Below are 25,751 nucleotides of genomic sequence, written 5' to 3' on the forward strand. Positions count from 1 at the left end.
TCCACGTCCTTCCAATAATGCGGTGACCAGAACTGTACGCAATACTCCAAATGCGGCCGTACCAGAGTTTTGTACAGCTGCAACATGACCTCATGACTCCGGAACTCAATCCCTCTACCAATAAAGGCCAACACTCCATAGGCCTTCTTCACAACCCTATCAACCTGGGTGGCAACTTTCAGGGATCTATGTACATGGACACCTAGATCCCTCTGCTCATCCACACTTCCAAGAACTTTACCATTAGCCAAATATTCCGCATTCCTGTTATTCCTTCCAAAGTGAATCACCTCACACTTCTCTACATTAAACTCCATTTGCCACCTCTCAGCCCAGCTCTGCAGCTTATCTATGTCCCTCTGTAACCTGCTACATCCTTCCGCACTGTCGACAACACCACCGACTTTAGTGTCGTCTGCAAATTTACTCACCCACCCTTCTGCGTCCTCCTCTAGGTCATTGATAAAAATGACAAACAGCAACGGCCCCAGAACAGATCCTTGTGGTACGCCACTTGTAACTGAACTCCATTCTGAACATTTCCCATCAACCACCACCCTCTGTCTTCTTTCAGCTAGCCAATTTCTGATCCATATCTCTAAATCACCCTCAATCCCCAACCTCCGTATTTTCTGCAATAGCCTACCGTGGGGAACCTTATCAAACGCTTTACTGAAATCCATATACACCACATCAACTGCTCGACCCTCGTCTACCTGTTCAGTCACCTTCTCAAAGAACTCGATAAGGTTTGTGAGGCATGACCTACCCTTCACAAAGCCATGCTGACTATCCCTGATATTATTCCTATCTAGATGATTATAAATCTTGTCTCCTATAATCCCCTCCAAGACTTTACCCACAACAGACGTGAGGCTCACCGGTCTATAGTTGCCGGGGTTGTCTCTGCTCCCCTTCTTGAACAAAGGGACCACATTTGCTATCCTCCAGTCCTCTGGCACTATTCCTGTAGCCAATGATGACATAAAAATCAAAGCCAAAGGCCCAGCAATCTCTTCCCTGGCTTCCCAGAGAATCCTAGGATAAATCCCATCAGGCCTCGGCGACTTATCTATTTTCAGCCTGTCCAGAATTGCCAACACCTCTTCCCTATGTACCTCAATGCCATCTATTCTAATAGCCTGGATCTCAGCATTCTCCTCCACAACATTATCTTTTTCCTGAGTGAATACTGACGAAGAATTTTCATTTAGTATCTCGCCTATCTCTTCAGACTCCACACACAACTTCCCATCCCTGTCCTTGACTGGCCCTACTCTTACCCTAGTCATTCTTTTATTCCTGACATACTTATAGAAAGCTTTTGGGTTTTCCTTGATCCTACCTGCCAAATACTTCTCATGTCCCCTCCTTGCTCGTCTTAGCTCTCTCTTTAGATCTTTCCTCGCTACCTTGTAACTATCAATTGCCCCAACTGAAACTTCACACCTCATCTTCACATAGGCCTCCTTCTTCCTCTTAACAAGAGGTTCCACTTCTTTGGTAAACCACGGTTCCCTCGCTCGACGCCTTCCACCCTGCCTGACCGGTACGTACTTATCAGGAACACGCAGTAGCTGTTCCTTGAACAAGCTCCACTTATCCAGTGTGCCCAACACTTGCAGCCTACTTCTCCAACCTATCCCCCCCCAAGTCATGACTAATGGCATCATAATTGCCCTTCCCCCAGCTATAACTCTTGCCCTGCGGTGTATACTTATCCCTTTCCATCACTAACGTAAACGTCACCGAATTGTGGTCACTGTCCCCAAAGTGCTCTCCTACCTCCAAATCCAACACCTGGCCTGGTTCATTACCCAAAACCAAATCCAAAGTGGCCTCGCCTCTTGTTGGCCTGTCAACATATTGTGTCAGGAAACCCTCCTGCACACATTGTACAAAAAACGACCCATCTAATGTACCTCCCACAAATATTCCCAATCTACCCAATCAAAGGCTTTCTCCGCAACCATTGCGACCGCCACCTCCAAATTTCGTCTCTCCGGGGCATCATTACAACGTTCAACAGACGTTACCGTTAGCCGACAGATGCCTCCCCTTTACAAACCCCATCTAGCGTTCCCCTATCACCCCTGGCACGCAATCCTCAATCCGTGAGGCCAGGATCTTTGCCAACAACTTAACGTCTACATTCAGCAGTGGTGGCGGGTGATAGGGCCCACGCTGCTCCAGGTCCTTATCCTTCTTCAAAATTAAAGATATTGAGGTCTGTGATAAGCTGTGGGGAGCGCTCCCTTTTCTCCCTCGTCTCATTAAATATCCTTACCAGCAGGTGCCCCAGGTCTCCCAAAAGCTTTTCATAAAATTCTACTGGGAAGCCATCTGGGCCAGGGGTCGTCCCTGCCTGCATCATCCCATAACCTCCACCAGTCCAATGGGTGTTCCCAACCCCTCTACCAGGTCCTCCTCCAACTTGGGGAACTCCAACCTGTTCAGGCATCACCGCATTCCCTCCCCTCACCAGTTGGGGGCTCCGATTTATAAAGCCTTCTGTAAAACTCCTCAAATACCCCGTTCATCCCACCAGGTCCAGTACCACCCTTCCAATCTCCCTCACCGCCTCCTGCATCCTGAGTTGGTGGGTGTGCATCCTATTAGCCTTCTCCCCATTCTCATATACTGCCCCTCCCCAACTGCCCTACTATCTTACCCGTGGACACCAGCCTGAACTCCGTCTGAAGCTTCTGCCCCTCCTTCAACAATCCAGCCTCTGGAGCCTCCGAATACCTTCTGTCGACCCGCAGAATCTTGTCCACCAACCTTGCGATCTCTGCTCGCTCCTCCTTCTCCCTATGCACCCGAGTCGATATGAACTCCCCCGAACCACTGCTTTGAGCACCTCCCACAGTATGACAGCCAAGACCTCACCTGCATCATTTAGTTCCACATACCCAGGATGGGGGCCCTCACCCGCTCACGTCCAGCGCTGCTCTCCCCCCACCCCCCCAATCCACTTGCAAATCCACCCAATGCGGCGCATGGTCTGAAACTACAATCGCTGGGTCGACCACCCCCGCCATTAACCACTTGCCCACCACAAAAAAAGTAATCCGGGAGTACACCATGTACACGAATGCTCCTTCGCCCTCCCCCCAATAATCAACCGGTACGAGTCCAGGTTCGGGATCTTCCCCAGCACTCGCCTCATGAACTCCACATCGTCCCAATTTAGGGCATAAACATTTTCCAGGACCACTGGCACCCCCTCCAGCTTCCCACTCGCCACCAAAATGGTCTCCCCACACTGGATCTGCTACTATAATCCCCACCTCAAACGCCGCCCGTTTGTTTACCAGCACAGCCACCCCCTGCGTCTTCATGTCTAATCCCGAATGGAAGATTTGCCCTACCCACCCTTTCCTTAGCCTTGTCTGATCCCAGGGGCGGGATTCTCCCCTACTTGGCGGGGCGGGGGGTCCCGGTGGGATGGAGTGGCGTGAACCACTCCGCACCTTTAGGGGCCAAGCCCTCACCTTTAGGGGCTAGGCCCGCCCCGGAGTGGTTGCTGTCCCGCCGGCTGGCGTGGAAGGCCTTTGGCACCACGCCAGCCAGGGCCGAAGGGACTCCGCTGGCTGGCAGAAGTCCGCGCATGCGCGGGAGCGTCAGCGGCTGCTGACGTCAACCCCGCGGATGCGCGGGGGGGGGGGGGGTCACCTCCGTGTCAGCCATCGCCGACGCTATGGATGACGCGGAGGGGAAAGAGTGCCCCCCACGGCACAAGCCCACCCACAGATCGGTGGGCCCCGATCACGGGCCAGGCCACCGTGGGGGCACCCCCCCCCCCCCCCCCCCCCCAGGACCCCAGAGCCCGCTCGCACCACCTGGTCCCGCCGGTAAGGGAGGTGGTTTAATTCACGCCGGCGGGACCTGCATTACAGCAGCGGGACTTCGGCCCATCGCGGGCCCTGCCGACCAGCACGGCGGGATTCCCGCTCCAGCCCAATCTCCGGTGCCGGAGAATTCGGCGGCCGGCGGGGGCGGGATTCACGCCGCCCCCCCGGCGATTCTCCGACCCGGCGGGGGGTCGGAGAATCCCGCCCCTGATCTTCAATTGTGTTTCTTGTAAACAGGCCACATCCGCCTTCAAACTCCTCAGATGTGTGAAAACACAGGTCAGTTAAACGGCCACATCAGCCCCTTCACATTCCATGTGACCAACCTGGTCGGTGGGAACCCCCCCTGTTCATCAACCATACCCCTTCTTAAGCCAGCCCCCGGGCCCATGCCACACGGCCCTCCAGGCCCACCCTCGGATGGCTTCATTGAAGTGTTAATGTAAGCCTACTTGAAACACTAATAAAGATTATTATTATTATTGTTGTTGTATTTCCTGAACTTGAGGGGATGTTGGCAGTGATGAAATAATGGACCAGAGGGTGATGTATGGGCACTTCAGAATTCTACAAAGGGAGGGAAAGATGTGTTTGATGAGGGAAATGGCAGAGGATGATCTGTTGAATGTGTAGAGAATGGAAAATGCAAGTTGCCTACGTCAGGGTGGTCTTCATTCTTCACAATCTCTCATGCAGCACAAAAATTCCTACAGGAGCTTATTTTTGTGGGGCTTGATGTTGGGGGCAATTTATCATTTCAATTTTAGTTTCTGATAACATTTGCATAAGTAATAAACATGCATTTCAGTCAATTTAAATTCTGTTTTAGCAATTTAAAGAATTAATTATAAAAATAAACATTTATAAGTCACAAGAACTGACAATGTGTGTGTTAATATCTCTTTTCTTTGCCCCTCCCCTTTTAGGAATTTGAAGAACAATTCTCGTTTATAGCGGAATGGTATGATGCAAGTGCTAGTCTAATTCGGCGTTATATATTTCTGTTTTATCCAAAGGATGGATCTATTGAAATGGTGAGTGCTTTGTTTTGCTTCTTGGTGCTGTTTTTTGTAGCTTTTGTTTTAAATTAAATGCCAATTTAGACATAGAATCAAGCCCTGATCTCTGCACTGTGGCCAATGTTGGCTTTGGCAAGAGGTAGCAGAACTCCAATTGGTCTCAGTATGCAAGTGAGTAGAATGTTGAAACAAAATACCCATATAGAGCTATAATTCAAGTACAGTGCGAGCTTCATTATCAGTACCCCTATTATTCGTCATTCTGATTACCATACATGGCAGAACCATCTCGGACAAAGCCTTACACAAAACATCATTTCTATTGTAGGATTCTTTGTGTTTTTCATCCAGGATATTATCTTCCTTTATTGTTGAAATTTAACGACATATTTTAAGTTATGGTCATTGGCCAGATACTCATGGTTATCTGTCAATTTTATTATCCTTTGGGACTTTTTTCGAATGCGATTGTTGACACGGTAGCACAGTGCTTCACAGCGCTAGGGTCCCAGGTTCGAATCCTGGCTTGGGGCACTGTCTGTGTGGAGTCTGCACATTCTCCCCGTGTCTGCGTGGGTTTCCTCCAGGTGCTCCGGTTTTCTCCCACAAGTCTCCGAAAGACGTGCTGTTCGGTGATTGGAGATTCTGAATTCTCCCTCCATGTACCCGAACAGGTGCCGGAATGTGGCGACTGGGGGCTTTTCACAGTAACTTCATTGCAGTGTTAATGTAAGCCTATTTGTGACAATAATAAAGATTATTATTATTCTTTAACGTTCTAGATAAGATAAGACTGGATAAGTATAGGATAAGATTGAAAATAAATTTTAAAACATTGGTAATTTGTATGATCACAGAAGCATTGTCTCTTTTTTATATTAAAAATCCAACTGTTTTTGTTAATATCCTTCAAAGATGTGATCTATCTTTGGTGTACATTTAACTCCATGCTATTTAGTTAATTTTTCTGCCCCTCTTAAATTGGCTACTCACTTGCTTGAAAATATGTTGCAACAAATAAGAATGAGCAAACGACCTCATTACTTCATGTTGATGTTCTGAGGATGTTTTGCTTTGCACTTACTGAGACCTGCCCTAAGCACTAATGCCTCACTCGCCCTTCGAATTTTGAATTAAATAATCAGATTGACTCGAGGGCTGTTATGTATTTATCCATGGGAAATAATTATTATTGGGGAGAAGGAAGCCCAGCAGCATTTCGCAAGTAGAATCGAGTATCATGAAAGATGAGTTTATCCTTTGCTCTTAAGAATCTACACATTGCTTAGGTCTCATGAGGAACCTTCTGAGGAGCTCTGTGCCAAAAGGGTTAGTTTCTCCAGATCTACAGTTAGCCATCTCTTGTGAATGATCCTTTGATTGAAGATCCGAATCCATGCTTATTTGCAAGTGCTGTTCTGTCTGGCTATGAAAGTCACTACTGCCTTCAACTCGGATTGTTCAAGCAGCCACAAGGGATCTCTGCAACATAAGTCAAGGAGCAATTGTTTGTTTATGTATGATACATGATGTATACAAAGGAAAAACAATAGTTTTAAATAGTGTTTGGTAGAGCTAAGAATTGTAAGTATATAGTTAAGGACAAAAGTACTGTACAATTAGAATTTATACTGGATTTTTGGATTGAATTTGGGTACCTCTTTCCGTTTTTGATCATGATACTTCGATGGAATAAAATATTTTGAGATCCTACGGTTGTAGTACAAAATATGGTGTCCATGAATTTTAGAACTGGATCTAATTGGCTCAGGTTTGAAGTTGCATAGTTTCCAACCTGGTGATTCATTTTTTTTTTAGTTTAGTAAACTTGTTTTTCTTTACTGGAACAGTAAAGGTTGGTTATTTATTTCCTGAGCAAAGAATTTACTACCCCTCTACTCAAAGGGAAATGAGAATGGAACAGTTTAGTAGACTGTTTCTCCTTTTCTCCCCTTTGCTTCCCCTTTCCCTCCCCCACATCTACATCTGTCACAGTTTACACTCATGTTAGTTTCTCTGCTGTTTGGCCTTTCACACCTTTTGTTCTCCCTGGGAACTGCCATTAGCACTCTTTCCCCTTGGTTCTGTGGTTATTGGTACTCTGTTCCTTTGGTTTCTGTGGGTAAGATTCATCTTCCATTCTCTCACCCCACAGTATAAATATTTCCCACTTTCTAAGTCTTTTAGCTTTGACAAAGAGTCATCTGGATTCAAAATGTTTCTCTCCCTACAGATGGTACCAGACCTGCTGAGATTTTCCAGCATTTTCTCTCTTGAGTTTAGTAGAATATATTTGTTCATGCTATTTTAAATTTGTGCAAAATAATTTTATCCAATGTATTTCTGGCTTAAATCTAAATGAGACCTGGGATGAGACAACTGAGTTATATCACTTATATATCACTTTAGAGTTATTCTGTTCAAACATCGTTGTGAGACATGATGGTCACTTAAGTATCAATTCTCCACTCGTCTATTTTCTTTATTCAGAGATATGATTTTGGATTTAGATCAACTTGGTGAAATGCTGCTGTTTTTCACAGATCGGGTACAGAGCTTAATCTAATCCTTTAAAAGGATAAAACAATTAATTATCCATTAATCCCTCAAATAAGATGATGCAGATAGATTTTGAAATTGGATTTTCAGTACAAATCATTGCAATACAATGTGCTCACCAGCTGCACCGGATATTCTTAACTAAATCTGCAGTTAAGACTCCTAAAGCCATCATGGCTTAGAAGAAGCCCATTTAGCCTATTAGTGCATGCTGGCTCTCTGTAGAGCAGTCCAGTCAGTCCCATTTTCCCACTGCATTCCTGTAGCCCAGCACATTTATTTCCCTCCAGTGCCCATTCAATTTTCTTGAAATCAATGATCATCTCCACTTCCACCATGCTCATAGGCAATGAGTTCCAAGTAATTTCCACTTGCTGTATTTAAAAAAAAATAAAAAGTTCTGTCTCACATCACCCCTGTATCCCTAGCCCAAGACCTTAACTCTATGTACTAGAATGTACCATCATTAATCCTAATACCACCATGGGCCTCAGAATCCCTTTCAGTTTTGTTTATATTTAACAATTTCAGCAACTGCTAATTTTACTAGACTATCCATTATACTATGCAACAATGATGTTTGTTGCTGTTATGCATTGGGCAATGGTGCACCATATATTGCCACGCTAAACAGAATTATCCTGTAATACACCGGGTCTCTGATTAATCTCTTAATATTCCCCTCCTCAAAAATTCTTGATAATTGTGGTTCAGTGGGAGCTTAAATCCAATTTTTAAAAATTATTTTTATTGGATGTGGCCATCACTGGCAAGGTCAGCATTTGATACCCATCCTTAATTAGAAGGTGGTGATGAGCCACAACCACTACAGTCCATCTAATGCAGGTGCACCTACAGTGATGTTAGGAGTTCGCTCAGATTAGATGCAGACTGTTTGCCCATCTTTTAATTTGTCAGTTTGTTAACCTTCCAAAAGTTTGGGGCAGCTGCCAGGGAGGTTCAATGAGGAAATGTCGCTGTTATAAGACCTTTCAGCCATAATACACTGAGGAGCTGGAACATTTGTAGAACCCCTTGAACTTTATGCCTGACAGTGAACGTATTTTGTTAATATCAAGAGTATTGGATTTGTTGTTTGGTATTGTAAAAGAGGGGTATTGCTGAAAGAAAGAACACCTCATCAGGACAGCTTACAAGAAATTGTCAACAATAAAGAGGAAACAACAATTTAAACTGCATGAGAAGAGAGTGCTGATTGGTTGGTAAGCGAACTGGCACTGCCATGGAGAATGCAACATGGAACAGTTAACTGTTTAGTTTTGTTGAAATTTAAACGTCAACTCTGTTCAAGGCATTACCATGGGTAATGAATCAAGGAATGACTGTTTACCAAGCTTTTGTTTATTTGAAAAAGGTGTAATGTGTGGACATGTTCCTTCTGTCTGCAGAGGACTTTACAGTTAGTATTTTTTTTGTGAGCTGCCCTAATGAGTGCAAGGCGGGAAGGGGAGCTTTACATACAACATACAAAATAGGAGCAGAAGTAGGTCATCTGGCTCTTGGAGCCTGTTCTGCCATTTCATAAGATCATGACTAATCTATTTGTGTTGAGTTCCACATTCCCATCTATCATCAATAACCTTTGATTCCCTTGTCTAATAAGAATCTATCTCCCTCTGCCTTAAAAATATTCAGTGATCCCACTTCTACTGCCTTCTGAGGCAGAGAGTTGCACAACTTTCTGAGAGAAATAAATTCTCCTTATCTATGTCCTATAAGGGCAACCACTAATTTTAAAACCATGTTCCCTAGTTCTGGACTCAACTTGCAAGAGGACACAGTCTTTCAATGTCCACCTTGTCAATAACTGATAGCAGGGTCTGATAGCATGTCTCTTTTTACAGCAGTACACAAGTATTGAAATTGTATCGAGTCACTTCAGAAAAGAAAATGTTGTATGAAGGAAAGTTGAATTCCATTGCACTTTCTGTCATATTTCAAGTTGCAATCTTTCGCCCCGATGCTCTATGTATGACATGGAATGTATATTGTAACTATCAAGAGAATTACAATTGTTTAGAGACACCAAGGAATGGAACATACTGTATAGAGACAAGTCAAATTTTATTGTACTTTCTGTATTTGTTAAGTTGAAACATTTTGTAATATACTTTCAGGGATGAATATGGAAATATAGTGCTATTGGGTATCACAAGATCACGGTGGATGCCAGTTCTCCTCATCATTCTGTCACAATTATAGGGCCCTCTACCTAAGGTTTAATCAGATTCTTCTCTTGGGTTTACATCATGCAAGATCAAAAAGCAATTACTTTTGTTAGGTTCTTGAGGCACGATCAATTTGGCTGGAGACGAAGTTGAATTCAAACTGAGGCTTTATTAGTCTCTGAAGTGTGGCAGCTGACGAAATGGCTGCGAGATGAAGGCCACGCATATTTATAACCCGGCTCCTGGGCGGCGCTAGCATGCAGGGGCCCAGTTCTACTGTACAACACTTAATATAGGAACACAGTGGTTTACCACATTCACCCCCTGTTAAAATTGAGTCCGGTGGGGGTGGTGGATAACTATATACAATTCGCAATCTTTAATATTTACAGAACAGTGAAAAAAAAATGTCTCTGGTCATCCGATGGGCCGGTCAGAGGTTCAGCCGGTCCAGCGCCTTGATCGTCCTCTGGGACTGATGAAGTGGAGCCGGCGATGTTGGTGCTGTCGTGGTCGAAGTTGACTCCGGGAGTGTGCCGAAATTCTCTTCATCAACGGGAGTGGGCAGGGGGAAGATGGACAGTCCTAGGGGGGTTGATGGGGGCGGCGGGGGAAGGGAGGGTGGCACCGGGGACGACGGGGGTGGTGTGGGGGGGGGGGAACCTGCTGGTGCCAGGTCCCTGAGTGAGACGGTTTCCTGGCGGCCGTGGGGGAATGCCACGTAGGCGTTCTGTGGGTTTGCGTGGAGCAGGTGCACCCTTTCCACCAACGGGTCCGCCTTGTGGAGCCGCACATGTTTACGGAGAAGCTGGCTTCCCAGAGCTGTGAGCCAAGTCTGGAGTGATACCCCGGATGTGGACTTCCTGGGGAAGGCAAAAAGACGTTCATGTGGTGTACTGTTAGTAGCAGTGCAAAGTAAAGAGTGAATGGAATGTAGTGCATCAGGGAGGACCTCTTGCCAGTGGGAGGCCCGGAGATTTCTGGACCGTAGGGCCAGCTGGACGGCCCTCCATACCGTCCCATTCTCCCTTTCTACCTGTCCGTTTCCCCGGGGGTTGTAGCTTGTCATTCTGCTGGAGGCGATACCCCTGCCGAGCAGGAACTGGCGTAGCTCATCACTCACGAATGAGGATCCCCTGTCACTGGATGTAGGCAGGGAAGCCGAACAGAGTGAAGATAGAATTAAGGGCTTTAATGACAGTGGCAGATGTCATGTCGGGGCATGGGATGGCGAAGGGAAAACTGGAGTATTCATCGATCACACTGAGGAAATAAGTGTGTCGGTCGGAGGAGGGGAGGGGGCCTTTGAAATCCACGCTGAGGCGTTCAAAGGGGCGGGAGGCCTTCACCGGGTGCGCGCGGTCCGGCCGGTAGAAGTGCGGTTTGCACTCCGCACAGACCTGGCAGTTCTTGGTGATCGTCCTTACTTCCTCGACGGAGTAGGGGCAAATTTTGTGCCTTAATGAAGTGGCACAACCGAGTGACCCCTGGGTGACAAAGGCTGTCGTGCAGGGTCCGGAGTCGGTCTACCTGTGCGCTGGCACATGTGCCTCGGGATAGGGCATCTGGGGGCTCGTTGAGTTTGCCAGGGCGATACTTATTCTCATAGTTATAGGTGAAGAGCTCGATTCTCCACCGCAAGATTTTGTCATTTTTGATCTTGTCCCGCTGCGTGTTGTTGAACATGAAGGCTACCGACCGTTGGTCAGTGAGGAGAGTGAATCTCCTGCCAGCCAGGTAATGCCTCCAATGTCGCACAGCCTCAACGATAGCCTGGGCCTCCTTTTCGACGGATGAGTGCCGAATTTCGGAGGCATGGAGGGTGCGGGAAAAGAATGCCACGGGCCTGCCTGCCTGGTTGAGGGTGGCGGCAGGGGCAACATCTGATGCGTCGCTTTCTACTTGGAAAGGAAGTGTTTAGTCTACAGCGTGCATTCCAGCTTTGGCAATATCAGCCCTGATCCGGGCGAAGGCCTGTTGGGCCTCTGCCGTCAGGGGGAAATGAGTGGGCGGGCCTTGTCCGCATAGTTTGGGACCCACTGAGAACCCCAGGCAGTGTTTGCGGGCCTTGGGGCAGTGGGGGAGGGGAAGCTCCATGAGGGGACGTATGCGGTCGGGATCGGGCCCCAGAACTCCGTTCTGGACCTCATAGCCGAGGATGGCTAAGCGGTTTGTACGGAACACACACTACTCCTTGTTGTACGTGAGGTTGAGGAGAGTGGCGGTGCGGAGAAATTTAGCGAGGTTGGCGTCGTGGTCCAGCTGATCATGGCTGCAGATGGTCACATTGTCTAGGTACAGAAACGTGGCCCACAAGCCATACTGGTCGACCATTCGGTCCATCTCCCTTTGGATGACCGAAACCCCATTGGTGACGCCGAAGGGGACCCTAAGGAAGTGATATAGCCGGCCGTCTGCCTCGAAGGCGGTGTATGGCCGGTCCGATTTACGGATTGGGATCTGGTGGTAAGCATATTTCGGGTCCACCGTTGAGAAGACCCAGTACTGTGCAATCTGGTTAACCATGTCAGATATGCGTGGGAGGGGGTACGCGTCGAGCTGCGTGTACCTGTTGATGGTCCGGCTGTAGTCCACGACCATTCGATTTTTCTCCCCAGACTTAACCACTGCCACTTGAGCTCTCCAGGGGCTGTTGCTGGCCTTGATGACTCCCTCCTGAAGCAACCGCTGGACCTTGGACATGATGAAGGCCTTATCCTGGGTGCTGTACCGTCTGCTCCTGGTGGCGACGGGTTTGCAATCTGGAGTCAGATTGGCAAAGAGGGAAGGAGGATCGACCTTTAGGATCGCGAGGCCGCACACAGTGAGGGGTGGTAAGGGTCCGCTGAATTTAAGGGTCAGGCTCTGGAGGTTGCACTTAATCCAGGCCAAGGATAAGGAGGTTAGGGAGGACGTAGAAGCGAAAAACGTGGAACTCTACGCCTTGGACTGTGAGCGTGACCGTGCTGTACCCCCGGATCGCTACGCGACGGGATCCGGAGGACAGGGAGATACTTTGATTGGCAGGGTGTACCTTAAGGGAGCAGGAGCCTTACCGTATTTGGATGTACAAAGCTCTCGATACTCCCGGAGTCCAGTAGGCAGGAGGTCACGTGGCCATTGACTTTCACGCTGGTGGATGCGTTGGTCAGAGTGTGTGGTCTGGACTAGTCGATTACCATGGATGCGAGTTGTGGTTGACCGTCGGGTAGTGAGGCGGCCACTACGTTGGGGTCCTGAAATGCCGTGGGTCTCTGTGTGCTGTGGGGTGGACAAGATGGCAGCACCCGGAGGTCCTGGGGGGTCACAGAATGGCGGTGCCCATTTTCCGTGATCGGGGGGGGTGGGGGGGGCGACTGCTGCCGCTGAGCGGGCTGGCACACTGCTGCGTAGTGGCCCTTCTTCCCACAGGCCTTACAATGGGCAGCGCGGACCGGGCAACGTCGGCGGGGGTGTCTTTGTTGGCCGCAAAAATAGCATCGGGGCCCCCCGGAGATCACTGGCTGGCGCATAGAGCCGGTGTACTGGGTGGGTAGCGCCCTCGCTGGGGCGGCTGCCTGTGGGGCCCATGAAGCGTAGGAGGAGTGGACCACGCGGTTGGGGGCGTAGGACTGTACATTGCGCAGGGCGACTGTCATGGAAAGCGCTAGCGTTTTAGTCTCTGCGAGGTCGCGCGTGGCCCCTTCTGGGAGCCGCTGCCTGATAACATCGGACCCAATCCCAGTTACAAAAGCATCCCTCATAAGGAGATCGGAGTGCTCCTTAGCTGTAACGTCCTGGCAGTCAAAGTCCCGAACTAGTGGGATCAGGGCCCTCCAGAAGTCCTCGATTGACTCATCTGGTAGTTGAGTACGCGTTGCGTTGAGCACGTGACTGGCGAAGAGCGTGTTCGTATTCTGCTCATAACTCTCTTTGAGTCGAGTCACAGCGTCAGCGTAATTGGGCGCGTTCTGGATCAGCGGGAAGGTTTTAGAGTTGAATCTGGAGTACAAGATTTGAATCTGGAACAGGGGTCGGCGCCGCGTTGATATACGCTTCAAAACAAGCTCGCCAGTGCTGAAAGTCCTTTCTGGCGTCGCTTGCGTGTGGATCCAGCTGCAGTCGATCTGGTTTAATCCTGAGGTCCATCTTCTGAATCAGATACTAATATATTGAGGCACGGTCAATTTGGCTGGAGACGAAGTTGAATACAAACTGAGGCTTTATTAGTATCTGAAGTGTGGCCTCCTACAGCAGCTGACGAAATGCCTGCGAGCTGAAGGCCACGCATATATATAACCCGGCTCCTGGGCGGAGCTAGCATGCAGGAGCCCAGGTGAACCTGTAGTGCAGGTTCTACCGTACAACCCTTAATATAGGAAGTAAGTGGTTAACCACAGTTCTAAGACATGTGTGCTATCGCTGAGCCAACGCTTTTAAAACATACATGGTTAAAATGGTGGCAGGTGACTGTTTCTGGATTATCACATTAAATACTTTACTTTTTTAACCATCTGTTCAGTTCAATACCATGGGGCTGGCAGAGTTAAAATTGGGGATTGGAAGTCAGTTTAAGCAGCAGAAAGACTGCAGGGAAGTATTACCTCTGCTTTGTAGGCACAGCAGGTGGCAAAGCAAATCAATCAGTCTTTCTATGCTGAGTCCATCCAAGTAGGCTAGTGAATGCCTGTATTTTTTGTAATGCAAATTGTACCGATTGTACCACAGTTGTTGATTTTATCACATTCTGCATGTTATGTCTATTGTAGGATGAAGCAACTTACAAATCAACTGAACAATACCTAGTTTGCTTTCCAAGATATTAAAACAATTCATGTTTTCAGTCGCAGAGAACCAGTCCAGATCACAAGGGAGTGCCATTGTTGCATTCCTGGATCCCGTGACTGCACAAGTAGGAGTTGACTTCTGTTTTTTTTTAAAAAAGCAGACAACCATATTCTTCAGGGAGTGACTGACGCCACTGAACTGGTGTCGGTGCCTGTGGCAAACTGCCAATTCTTAGCATTTTGTTTCTAGCAACTTGAACAACACTTTGCTTGTTTTATGAAAGGTGTTTGTAGTTTTCCACATGCTTCTATTTTGACTTTTAGGTTTGTTTTATTTTGTGAACAGATGTATTGATAATATCCATTCTTGACATTTTACAGTACGACATAAAGAACCACCGTACCTTTCTGAAACGGACTAAATATGAACAATTGAGGCCAGAAGAATTGTTCGTTGGCTCCATAATTACTGTATATGCTCGTCAGCTCCATTTGGTAGGCTATGGGGATCAATACACAGCTCGCAAAATGGGAAGTAAGATGGAAAAGTAAGAATTTAATTCCTAAATATATTCACAGTTCACATGTATTATGAAGGTGTACTTTAGGCCAAACCGTATTTAAATCTTTTTGCACACAAATGAGAGTATCAGTCGTGAAATTACCATTCCATCCTAGTACTGAAGTGATAAATCTGATCAACGTTTGCCTGGGCAGCATATGCATTAAACAGATCACTTACTACTTGCATAAAATCATAATGTTGTAATGTGCTAGAAGCTACATATATTAATACACAGGGCCCTGTTCTTTACAGACAGAAAGAACATGTGCGTAGATTGTACATTTTTCAACTAAACAAAATAGGCCACAGTCATTCATTCCCATGAGCAATAGCTTAATCAATCAGAGTGAACCTGCTTGGTTTGAACTTAAACGGAGCTTGGCAGTTAACTGTCAGTCATCAGTTAACTGGTGAATTCTCCATGGCAACACCTCTATCAATTGGAGCCACTTGCCCTCCAATTAGCAATCTCCTTGCGCCCAATTCAGTGAGCCATCACGATGCCCATCTCGGGCTAGTGGTCCTGGAAAATTACCGCCATGGTTTCTGTGCCCTGTCAGAATGCATTGCATATGATGTTTTGTGTGGGAGAGAGGTAGATGGTGAGGTTTGTGTGTACCAGAAGGGTACTAAATTCACTTAATTATTTAAATTAAATGGTCCTGGATTCGACAGATGGATTGGGTAGGCAGTAGGTAGAGTTTCAAAATCCTTGATTTTCCCATATACGCTGGGATTTCACAGCATGCATTTTCTGTTTTTTAACATGATCCCTGATTGGTAGTCCGGCTGATTGATGGGTTTGACTTGCAGTTGCGCATGGAGCACTGCAGAGAAGGTCAGAGGTGCAGGTGGAGAACCTGCAGCTGTTACTGGGAGTGTGTGTCCACAGGAAGGGGTCAGGTGTCTAATTCCTGACCCAGGGGGTCTTTGTATGCAGTGAGGGGAGCCCACTTCAAGGTAACAGGATAAGTTTGATGACTGAATCAAAGTATTGTTGTTCATACCAGCCTACAATCAGTGTTGTAAAGGTACTTGCCTTACTCTGCCACCCACATGTCTGTGACATTTCTCATGTTATGTAATATATCTTGCCATTACATGTCATGCATTATACTTGTTTGATCAAGTGTCTTTTTTTGGTTTCCATTATATTGTGATTCTGTGTGATGTTTCTTATTCTTCGTATTGTTTTTATTCATACTTTTAGGATTGGCCTATTTTTGTTCCCAGCCTAGCAATTCATCCATTTTAAAGTTCTCATCTTTATTTTTAAGTCCTCCCATAACCTCGCTTTTCCCGATCTTTCCAGCCCCACAAACCTCCAAGGAATTTGTGCTGCTCCATTTCTAGTTCCTTCCACATCCCCAATTTTCTTCATTCCACCATTGGGAACCGTGCTATCAGCTACCTGGACCCTAAACTCTGGACCTCTCTCTCTAAGCTCTCCACTTCACTACACATTTTGCCTCCTTGAAGATGCTCCTTAAAATGTACCCTGTTGACTACACTTCTGATCATTTCTCCCTAATATGATTATGTCAGATTTTGTTTGGTGATGTACCTGTGGACCTTGGGATGTTTCACCACAACAACAATTTATATAATTAAAGTGTCTTTAAAAATAATAAAACATGTCACGCAATCAGCTTAACAAGGAGCATTAGAAAACACTGCACCACATGGAGAAATGTAACCATGGATGTGAGCATATAAATTGACATTCGTAGCCTCAAAATCCCAGTTAAAAACAGGGTTTGACTTATACGCTGAGTATAAAACTGAATGGTGGGTGTTCACCATTTTAAATGTCATCAGTATTCGAGGCAAAGAGGAAGCGTGTCTTAAACTCCTGTGTATCTTTGTAACCCAGCCCTCATCACCTGCTTGATACCTTGTGCCCAGTTATATGGAAGTACAGTATGCCTTTGTGGGGTGGAAAATGGAGGCTGACAACTAATGTTACATTGTAACGCAATTTTGGGGAGTGAGAAAGTGGGGTCGTCTACCATAAGACATAGGAGCAGAATTAGGCCACTTGGCCCATCGATCTGCTCCGCCATTCAATCACTGCTGATATTTTTCTCATCCCCATTCTCCTGCCTTCTCCCCTAATCCCTGATCCCCTTATTAATCAAGAACCTATCTATCTCGGTCTTAAATACACTCGGTGATTTGGCCTCCACAACCTTCTGCGGCAAAGAGTTCCACAGATTCACCACCCTCTGGCTGAAGAAACTCCTCCTCATCTCTGTTTTAAAGGATCGTCCCTTTAGTCTGAGATGGTGTCCTCTGGTTCTAGTTTTTCCTACAATTGGAAACGCCCTCTCCACGTCCACTCTATCCAGGCCTCACAGTATCGTGTTTCAATAAGATCCCCCCCCCTCATCCTTCTAAACTCCAACGAGTACAGACCCGACGAGTACAGACCCAGAGTCCTCAACCATTCCTCATACGACAAGCTGTTCATTCCAGGGATCATTCTTGTGAACCTCCTCTGGACCCTTTCTAAGGCCAGCACATCCTTCCTTGGATACGGGGCCCAAAACTGCTCACAATACTCCAAATAGGATCTGACCAGAGCCTTAATACAGCCTCAGAAGTATATCCCTGGTCTTGTATTCTACCACATCGTGATCCACAGTGGGTGAGATAAAAAATGATTGTGGAGTAACTTAAAATTGGAGATGAACAAGTGGCCAGAATTAGAGAAATGCAGGTATCTCTGATAATTGTGAGAGTGGAAGAGATCACGGAGTTAGGGAGGAACCAGACTGTGGAAGGATTTGAAAACAAGGATGAGAATTTGTCATGTGAGAGTATCTTTAAGAAATGGGTGTTTAAGAAATGGGTGTTTATCAGTGATGTCAGAGTGTGGGTGGAGCTGGGTCAGCTTTTTACTTTTGTTTTAGGCTGTTTGCTGCACGGTGTGTTTTAGTTTTGTTTTCAGTATTGGAGCTGAAGCCAGACCAAGCAGGTGTACTGCTGTTCTCTCTGCCATCAAAAGACTGTCTCTTGATCATTTGGTGAATTCAGAATTATAAATGTTTTCAGTAGTGACTTTAACTGATATGCTTCTGTTAAAGGTTTTTTTTTTTAAGTTGAATGGATGTTAAAAGGAAAGCTTAAAGCGTTACTTAGTGTTGTAGTCTTTATGGGTTGTATTTGAATTAATGGTTGCTAAGATGTTCACTGGATGTTTTAAAAAGGTTAACTTGAGTTCATAGAATAAACATTGTTTTGCTTTAAAAAATACTTTTCCATTTCTGCTGTACCACACCTGTAGAGTGGACAGTGTGCTCCCCACACCACAATCTATTAAAAATTGTGGGTCAGGTGAACTCCATGATACACTTTGGGGTTCTTTAAACCCTGGGCCATAACAAATTTTAAAATCACACACTGGGGTGATAGGGGAGCAGTACTTGGTGTGAGTTAAGTTATAGGTAGCAGAGTTTTGGATGACCTGAAGTTTAAGGAAGATAGAATGTGAGAGACCAACCAGGAGTGTGTTAGAATAGTCAAGTCTAGAGATAACAAAAGGAAAGAAAGAATGAAGGTTTCAACAGTAGATGGCGAAGTCTGGCGATGTTACAGAGTTGGAACTAGTTGGCCTTAGTGATGGTATGAATATGAGGTTGGAAGCTTATCTCAAGGTCAAATGTAACACGATGTTTGCAAAGGGACTTACTGAATCCCCCAGACTGTTGTCAGAGAGAGGAATGGAGTTGGCAGCTAGGGAATGGTGTTTGGAGCAGGAGCCGAAAATAATAGCTTCAGTCTTCACAATGTGTAATTGGAGGAAATTTCTGTTAATCTAGTGCTATATGTCGGACAAGCAGTTCGATAATTTAGCAATAATGGAGGAATCTAGAAAGGTGGTGGTGAGATCGAGCTGGGTATTATAAATTAGTGAAAATTAACTCTGTATTTTATTATGTTAGATCACTGATTTTGAAGCACTGACCATGTAATTGTGTGGTTTATTAGCTCTGAAATATGACGATGGTGAATCAAAAGATGGTGGAGGTGTTGCAGGTTAGTGTGGGGGTTGTCTGTGTGTGGTGTCCTCGTACTAGGTTTTGAGCATGGATGGTACAGAATGTAACAATTTATGGATTTCTAGGATCTGGCATTATTTGGAGAAGCATGTCCGAATAGTTTTGCAGTGAATTACTGCTGTCCCCTTCTGAACCATCAGGTCCTACAGGATGTTTCTTTCTTTAAAAATACTTTATTAAGGCATTTCTAAACAACAAACACACAAATAAGAGCAAACTTGTACAACATAATAAATAACTTTCCCTCCTCCCGTCCTGCCTTCGCCATTGACACCTCAATCCTCCTTAAATAAGTCAATGAACGATTTCCACCCCTGGGCGAACCCAACAACCAATCCTTTCAAGACAAACTTAATCTTTTCCAACCTCAGGAATTCTGCAAGGGTGCTCACCCATACCCCCGATGTCGGCGACTCTGAGTTCCTCCATCCAAGCAAAATCGGTCTCCGGACTATCAGGGAGGCAAAGACCAAGACATCGCCCTCTCACGTCCCCTGGACTCCTGGGTCTTCCGACACCCCAAATATCGATATCTCTGGGCTCGGGACCACCTTTACCCCCAACACCTTGGACATTATGTCTGCAAATCCCTGCCAGAACCCCTTCAGTTTTGGAAATGCCCAGAACATGTGGACATGGTTTGCTGGACTCTCCGCGCAATGTCCACACCTATCCTCTACTTCCTCAAATAACCTATGCATCCTAGTCACTGTCATATGTACCCTGTGAACTACTATGAACTGAATAAGGCTGAGCCTTGCACACGACGAGGACGCATTCACCCTCTGCTGGGCCTCTTCCCACGTCCCTGCTGCCTCCTCTAAACCCTCCCCTCGCCCTCGTTCCAAAATGCCCCCTTGACCCCTCTTGCGCCCACCTACACAAACCCTGAAACCAACATGTTGACCTTCTTTAAAATGATTTTGGGACGAAGATTGGGAGGTTCCAAAATACAAACAAGAGCCTTGGCAGCACTGTCATCTTCACTGTCTGCACCCGCCCCGCCAGCGACAATGGCAGCACATCCCATCTCATAAAATCCCCCTTCATCTGCTCCACCAACCGAGTCAAATTCAATTTATATAGCTGCGCCCAACCCCGTGCCATCTTGATGCCCAAGTACCTGAAACTCACCCCTACCACCTTAAAGGCAGCTCCCCCAACATCCTCTCCTGCCTGCTGGTCTCAATCGGGAACACTTCACTCTTTCCCATGTTCAGCTTGTATCCAGAAAACTGGCCAAAATGCTCATAATTTAGCAGATGACCCCCAGTGGGTCCGAAATATACAACAACAGGTCGTCCGTACACACCGAAAACCTGTGCTCAACACCCCCAATGGCTCTATGTCCAGGGCAAAAAGCAATGGGGAGAGTGAGCATCCTTGCCTTGTCCCACAGTGCAAGCTGACTCGGTTCCTCCGCACGCTTGCTCCCGATGCCTTATATGGAGCTGGACCTGAACCGCCCCAACACCTCCCGCAGGTACTCCCACTCCACCCAGTCGAAAGCCTTCTCTGCATCCATTGCCAATGCCTCCTTCACTTACTGCCCCTCCGGGGGCATCATAATCATGTTAAGTAACCTCCTTACATTTGCCGACAACTGTCCCCACTTCACAAACCCCGTCTGATCCTCGCCTATCACCCTCGGAACACAGTCCTCAATTCGCGAGGCCAGTACCTTTGCCAGCAGCTTGCCATCCACATTTAGCACCAGTATCGATTAGGGAAATAGACGTCTGTGACAGTATAGGGGAAAACTCCTCTTTCCCCCCCCCCCCCTTCCCTAACCTGATTATACGTCCTCACCAACCAAGGCCTCAAGTCTCTCTCTTTCCCCCCCCCCCCCCCCCCCCCCAATACTTCTTATAAAACGCCACCGGGAACCCATCTGGGCCCAGGGCCTTGCCTGCCTGCATCACCCCCATACTCTCCATCCCTTCTATCTACCCAGTGGGGGCCCCTTGCCCCTCCAACAGGTCCTCATCAACCTTGGGAAACTCCAGCCCGTCCAAAAGCCGCCGCATTCCCTCCCCTCCAGCGGGGGGCTCTGACCCATATAGCTTCCTATAAAACTTATTGAACACCCCATTCACCCCCATCGGGTGCAGTACCACACTTCCCGTCCCATCCTTCACTCTGCCGATCTCCCTTGCCGCCTCCTGCTTCCTAAGTTGGTGGACCAACATCCTACTCGTCTTCTCCCTGTACTCATACATTGCCCCCCTGATCCTCCACAACTGCCCGTCCGCCTTCCCCGTGGACACCAGCCCAAACTCCATCTGGAGCCTCTGTGTGGTCTGAAACCATGATCACCGAATACCCTGAGTCAACCACCTCTGCCAGCAACGTCTTATCCACCACAAAGAAATCAGTCCAGGAGTGCATCCGGTGCATATGAGAAACGTACGAAAATTCCTTCGCTCTCGCCCTCCCAAACTTCCATGGGTCCCCGCGTCCCCCATAAAGCCCTTCAGCTCCTTCATCAGCGCCAACACCTTCCCTGATCTTGGGCTCGACCGGTCCAAGACTGGCTCAATAACCGTGTAACAATCCCCCCCCCCCCCCCCCACCCCTCTCCACCCCGCCCGCTCCCATGATCAACCGTTGCGTGTCCAGATCAGGAATTTTACCCAACACCTGTCTCTCAAACTCCACATCATCCCAGTTTGGGACGTAAACGTTTACCAAAGCCACCGGCATCCCCTCCAGCTTCCTATTCATCCCCCCCCCCCCCAATGAATCTGCCACAATGCTGCCCACCTCGAACGCCACCTGTTTGATTACCAACACCGCCACCCCCCTCATCTTCATGTCCAGTCCCAATTGGAACACCTGCCCTACCCATCCTGTCCTCAGTCTTGCCTGATCCCCTATCTTTAAATGCGTCTCTCGTTTAAAAAAAAAAACCATGTCCGCCTTCAAACGCCTCATATACGCGTACACACGTGACCATTTGATCAGCCCATTCAGCTCCTTCACGTTCCAGCCTGATTGGGGGCTCTCTCTGCTCCCCACCCCTTCCTTTCCTGCTGATCAACCATATCCCTTTTTGGGCCAGGCCGTGTCACATATCACGCGACCCACCCAGGCCTACCCTTGGATGTCCACCGTCATCACTCCCTTTCCCGCCACGCCCTTGTCAGTAGTCCCCTCTCTCCCCTAAACAAAACAACAATCCCATCTCCCTCCCCTGCACCAATCACCTGACCACCCCCACTGTGCTCCCGTTAACTAGCCTGGCAACCCCCTGCCCAAGGTCTCTAAGCCTCCGACCTCCCGCTGATTTCCCCCCCCTTTGCACTCCCAAACGAAAAAAAGTAACAGAAAAAAGGTGCACTCACTCATGACGCTCCCCAAGCATCTCGCCACTAATAACAACAAAACATCTCAAAGGAGAAAAGTTCTCTAGAACCATCAAGAGAAAAAACAAAACACCTCCTCACACCTCTCCAAAATTCAATGTCCTCCTTCCATGCCAGTCCATTGTCCCTCAGAAATTCCATTGCCTCCTCTGGCGTTACAAAATAAGGGTCCAGATTCTGGTATGTCACCCGGAGGCAGGGCGGGTAGAACATCCCGAACTTCACCCCCTTCGTAAAGCGGGCAGCATTGACCCGGTTAATTCCGGGCCCCCTCTTCGCCAGTTCTGCGCCCGGCCCAGTCACACCCGCAGTTCATTCTCTTCCCAGGCGCACTTCCTCATCTGTCTCGCCCATGACAAAATCTTTTCCTTGTCCAGGAAACAGTGCAGCTGCACCGCCATTGCCCTCAATGACTCACCCACCTGCGGCCTCCTTATCAACGCCCGATGCGCTCGGTTGACCTCCAAGGGCCGGTCGAAGGCCTCCAGAGCTTTCACGTTTTCTTTCAGCTTTTGGGTCTCCGACGTCACCCCCATCTCAGCTACCAATGAGGCGAGCTGCTTGTCGTGCTCCCCCACCATCACCTCCACTTTCTGATTCGCCTGGCGCTGGGTCTCCAGCTGCTGTTCCACACGGCCAACCCCGTTTTCAGCAGCTCTACCACCCTGGCTGGGCCTCATGGGCTTCCTTCCTGTGCTGACTGAACTTCTCGTTCAAGAAGTCCACCAGCTGCTCCGTTAACCACTGCACATGCAGGACAGGCCCTTTACCCTCTGCCATCTTGACCTGTGGCGCACAAAGATTCTCCTGCTCCACCAACTCCCTTGTTCGCAACACACTCTGGTCTGTGAATCCATCCACCAGCCACACCTGCAGAGTCTCACTTTCTCCTATCACTCCTGCACCTTTTTCATCCAAACATCCACACTACGCATGGGGAAAAGGCCCAAAAGATCCGCCTTGAGTGGGAGCTGCCAAATGTGCGACCACTCACTCCATGGCCGCCACCGGAAGTTCCCTCCAGGATGTTTCTGCTGGTTAGCCTGCTGCTTTGACCTTTGCTTGACACACATTCACAAACATTTTCCTCTTCTTTCCCCCCTCTCTTTTCTTTTCCATTATCGACTTGTTCCTGTCTTTGTTTGTAGCAACTAGAACAAAAATAATTGACATCCACCATAAAAGTATAAAGTGTTGAACATACATATTGGGTCTGTTGGCTTTGAAGAGAGAACATATAGGTTTATGTTTCCCGCTCTACATTTCCAGCATTTTAAAAACTTCTATATCTGTAATCAGCTGATCTAGAACATTTGCTACCTTTTAAGCAGATGTGCATTTGGTTTGACTGCTATTTTTTGTGCCTGCCAAATTGGAAGCTTAAGACCTAAAGTTTTTATTAACTATTTTGCCAGTACTGGCAGTAACCGCAATGGCACATCATTTGTCCTCTTACTGAGTTTGGTTAAAATTTTATATACCTTGTCCTGGACATTGAGCAAGCTTTTTTTCCCCTGCTGTTTTTCTTTCAGGACCCTAGGTATAATAAAGCCAGGTCCTGATCTTAAATTTGGAAAATTAATCGATCGGCTCTACGGCTCAGGGTTGACAATATCCAAAGCAAAAATGGCTAATCTAACAAGGTAGGTAGTGTTTTATTTTCAAACTAATGTTAAGCCCTCTTGGTATCTTGGATTTCAAAACTGTAGAGTAACACCTATGTATTGAGAACTGCATGTTTATTCAGGGGGAGAAAAATGATGTACCATGGCAATGTTTGCAGTTTAAATGTCAGTCAGGTGTTGTAAAGGTTGTTTAGTGTTTCACAGAGAGGTGCGGTTGAATGTAAACTGTTTATTGGTAACACATAACGATGTACATATCCAAGGTACTGCCAAACATGGGTGCTGTCTCTATGCAGACTGTGCAGTCTACTATCATCTGACTCTCAACATCACTATATGGGCAGTACTGTTCTCCAGTCCCACATTAACCCTTATTCTACCGAACGCCTTAATCCTATATCTCTCCCCAAGTCCTTACCAAAAACATTTGCAATGTAATCTTCACTCCTCTTCTCAAGTCTCTGACTTCATAAATGCAGATGTCTGGAGGCTTGATCTCATTTTGTCACATTTGGACGAATGGTAGTCTTAGTTGCTTTGGATTGACTTTGTTGGTTTGACATAAAATTTGTAGGACTCTGTGTTCCTGTTACTCTGACTCCATTTGATTTTGTTTTTTGTGCTCCTTTGAATTGGTGTTTTGCTTTGTTTTGTCAACAACCTATCTGCTTTATTCAGACACTGTGGGTTTGTTCTATTCCTTCCTAAGGGGATGTGCACTCCTTTCATTTCTAAAATGGAATTTCTTTTTCCGTGGGATCCACCATGTTCTTGCTGGATGTTGATGTAACAAAAATGGAATCTTAATTTCCACTTGTTTCACAATTTCAGCCATTTCATTTTTCAACAACCCAATGGTTCTCAGTACATTTGAGCCATCCTGTGCTTTTTCTTCTAGTTTTTTGACTTTCAGATTTACATTTTCTTATCTTATAATGTTGTTTCTTTCTCTGTCTGCAATAGAGATTTTTGACGTCCTTCTTTTTGGTTTCACTGTTGGCCGGGCCTGTCTGTGGTAACTTCAGATCTTTAATTGTGTTACCCATGGCATCGTTCTTGGAAAGTTCCATAGCTCATCCTTTCAATGTTTCCTCTTTCCATTAGCTGATTCCTCAGCTCTTCAGTTTTTTGTACCTCTTGGCTTCCTCCTGGAATATTGAACATTGCTGAGTCTGCTCTGCCAACTGGTTCTCCAGAAGGAGGACCTCAGGAATACCTGAGGGATCCTTGTAGCATCAGAAGATCCTTCATCAGGTTTTCGATTTATTTTCGGAGCTCAATTGCTTCGTCTTCAGTTTCCTCATAGTTTAAACCATACTCGGGTTTAAACTAGTATGGCAGGGGGGTGGGCACCAGAGCAATAGGTCAGAAGGTGAAAAAATTGAGGGAGAACTAGGAAATAGGGCCACTGTGGCCCTGAGGAAGAGAAGACGGGGATGTTGCTGAAAACAGTGGGACTGGTGGCCTGAAGTGCATATGTTTTAATGCAAGAAGTATAACAGTTAAGGCAGATGAACTTAGAGCTTGGATTAGTACTTGGAACTAGGATGTTGTTGCCATTACAGAGACCTGGTTGAGGGAAGGACAGGATTGGCAGCTAAACGTTCCAGGATTTAGATGTTTCAGGCAGGATCAACAAAGAACAAAGAAATGTACAGCACAGGAACAGGCCCTTCGGCCCTCCAAGCTCGTGCCGACCATGCTGCCCGACTAAACTACAATCTTCTACACTTCCTGGGTCCGTATCC

General features: G+C 46.9%; 1 protein-coding gene across 4 annotated transcripts in view; it reads left to right on the forward strand.

Moving 5' to 3' along the window:
• nme7 (NME/NM23 family member 7) overlaps positions 1-25,751 on the forward strand; it is a 325,065-nt gene that overhangs the window by 34,914 nt on the left and 264,400 nt on the right. For all 4 annotated transcript variants that reach the window (XM_072513809.1, XM_072513808.1, XM_072513811.1 and 1 more), the window contains 3 exons: positions 4,781-4,888; positions 14,769-14,935; positions 23,911-24,021. In XM_072513809.1, the coding sequence (XP_072369910.1) occupies positions 4,781-4,888; positions 14,769-14,935; positions 23,911-24,021 (386 nt within the window). The remainder of the gene's footprint in view (positions 1-4,780; positions 4,889-14,768; positions 14,936-23,910; positions 24,022-25,751) is intronic.

Source organism: Scyliorhinus torazame, chromosome 8 (assembly GCF_047496885.1).
Source record: "Scyliorhinus torazame isolate Kashiwa2021f chromosome 8, sScyTor2.1, whole genome shotgun sequence".
Lineage (NCBI taxonomy): Eukaryota > Metazoa > Chordata > Chondrichthyes > Carcharhiniformes > Scyliorhinidae > Scyliorhinus > Scyliorhinus torazame.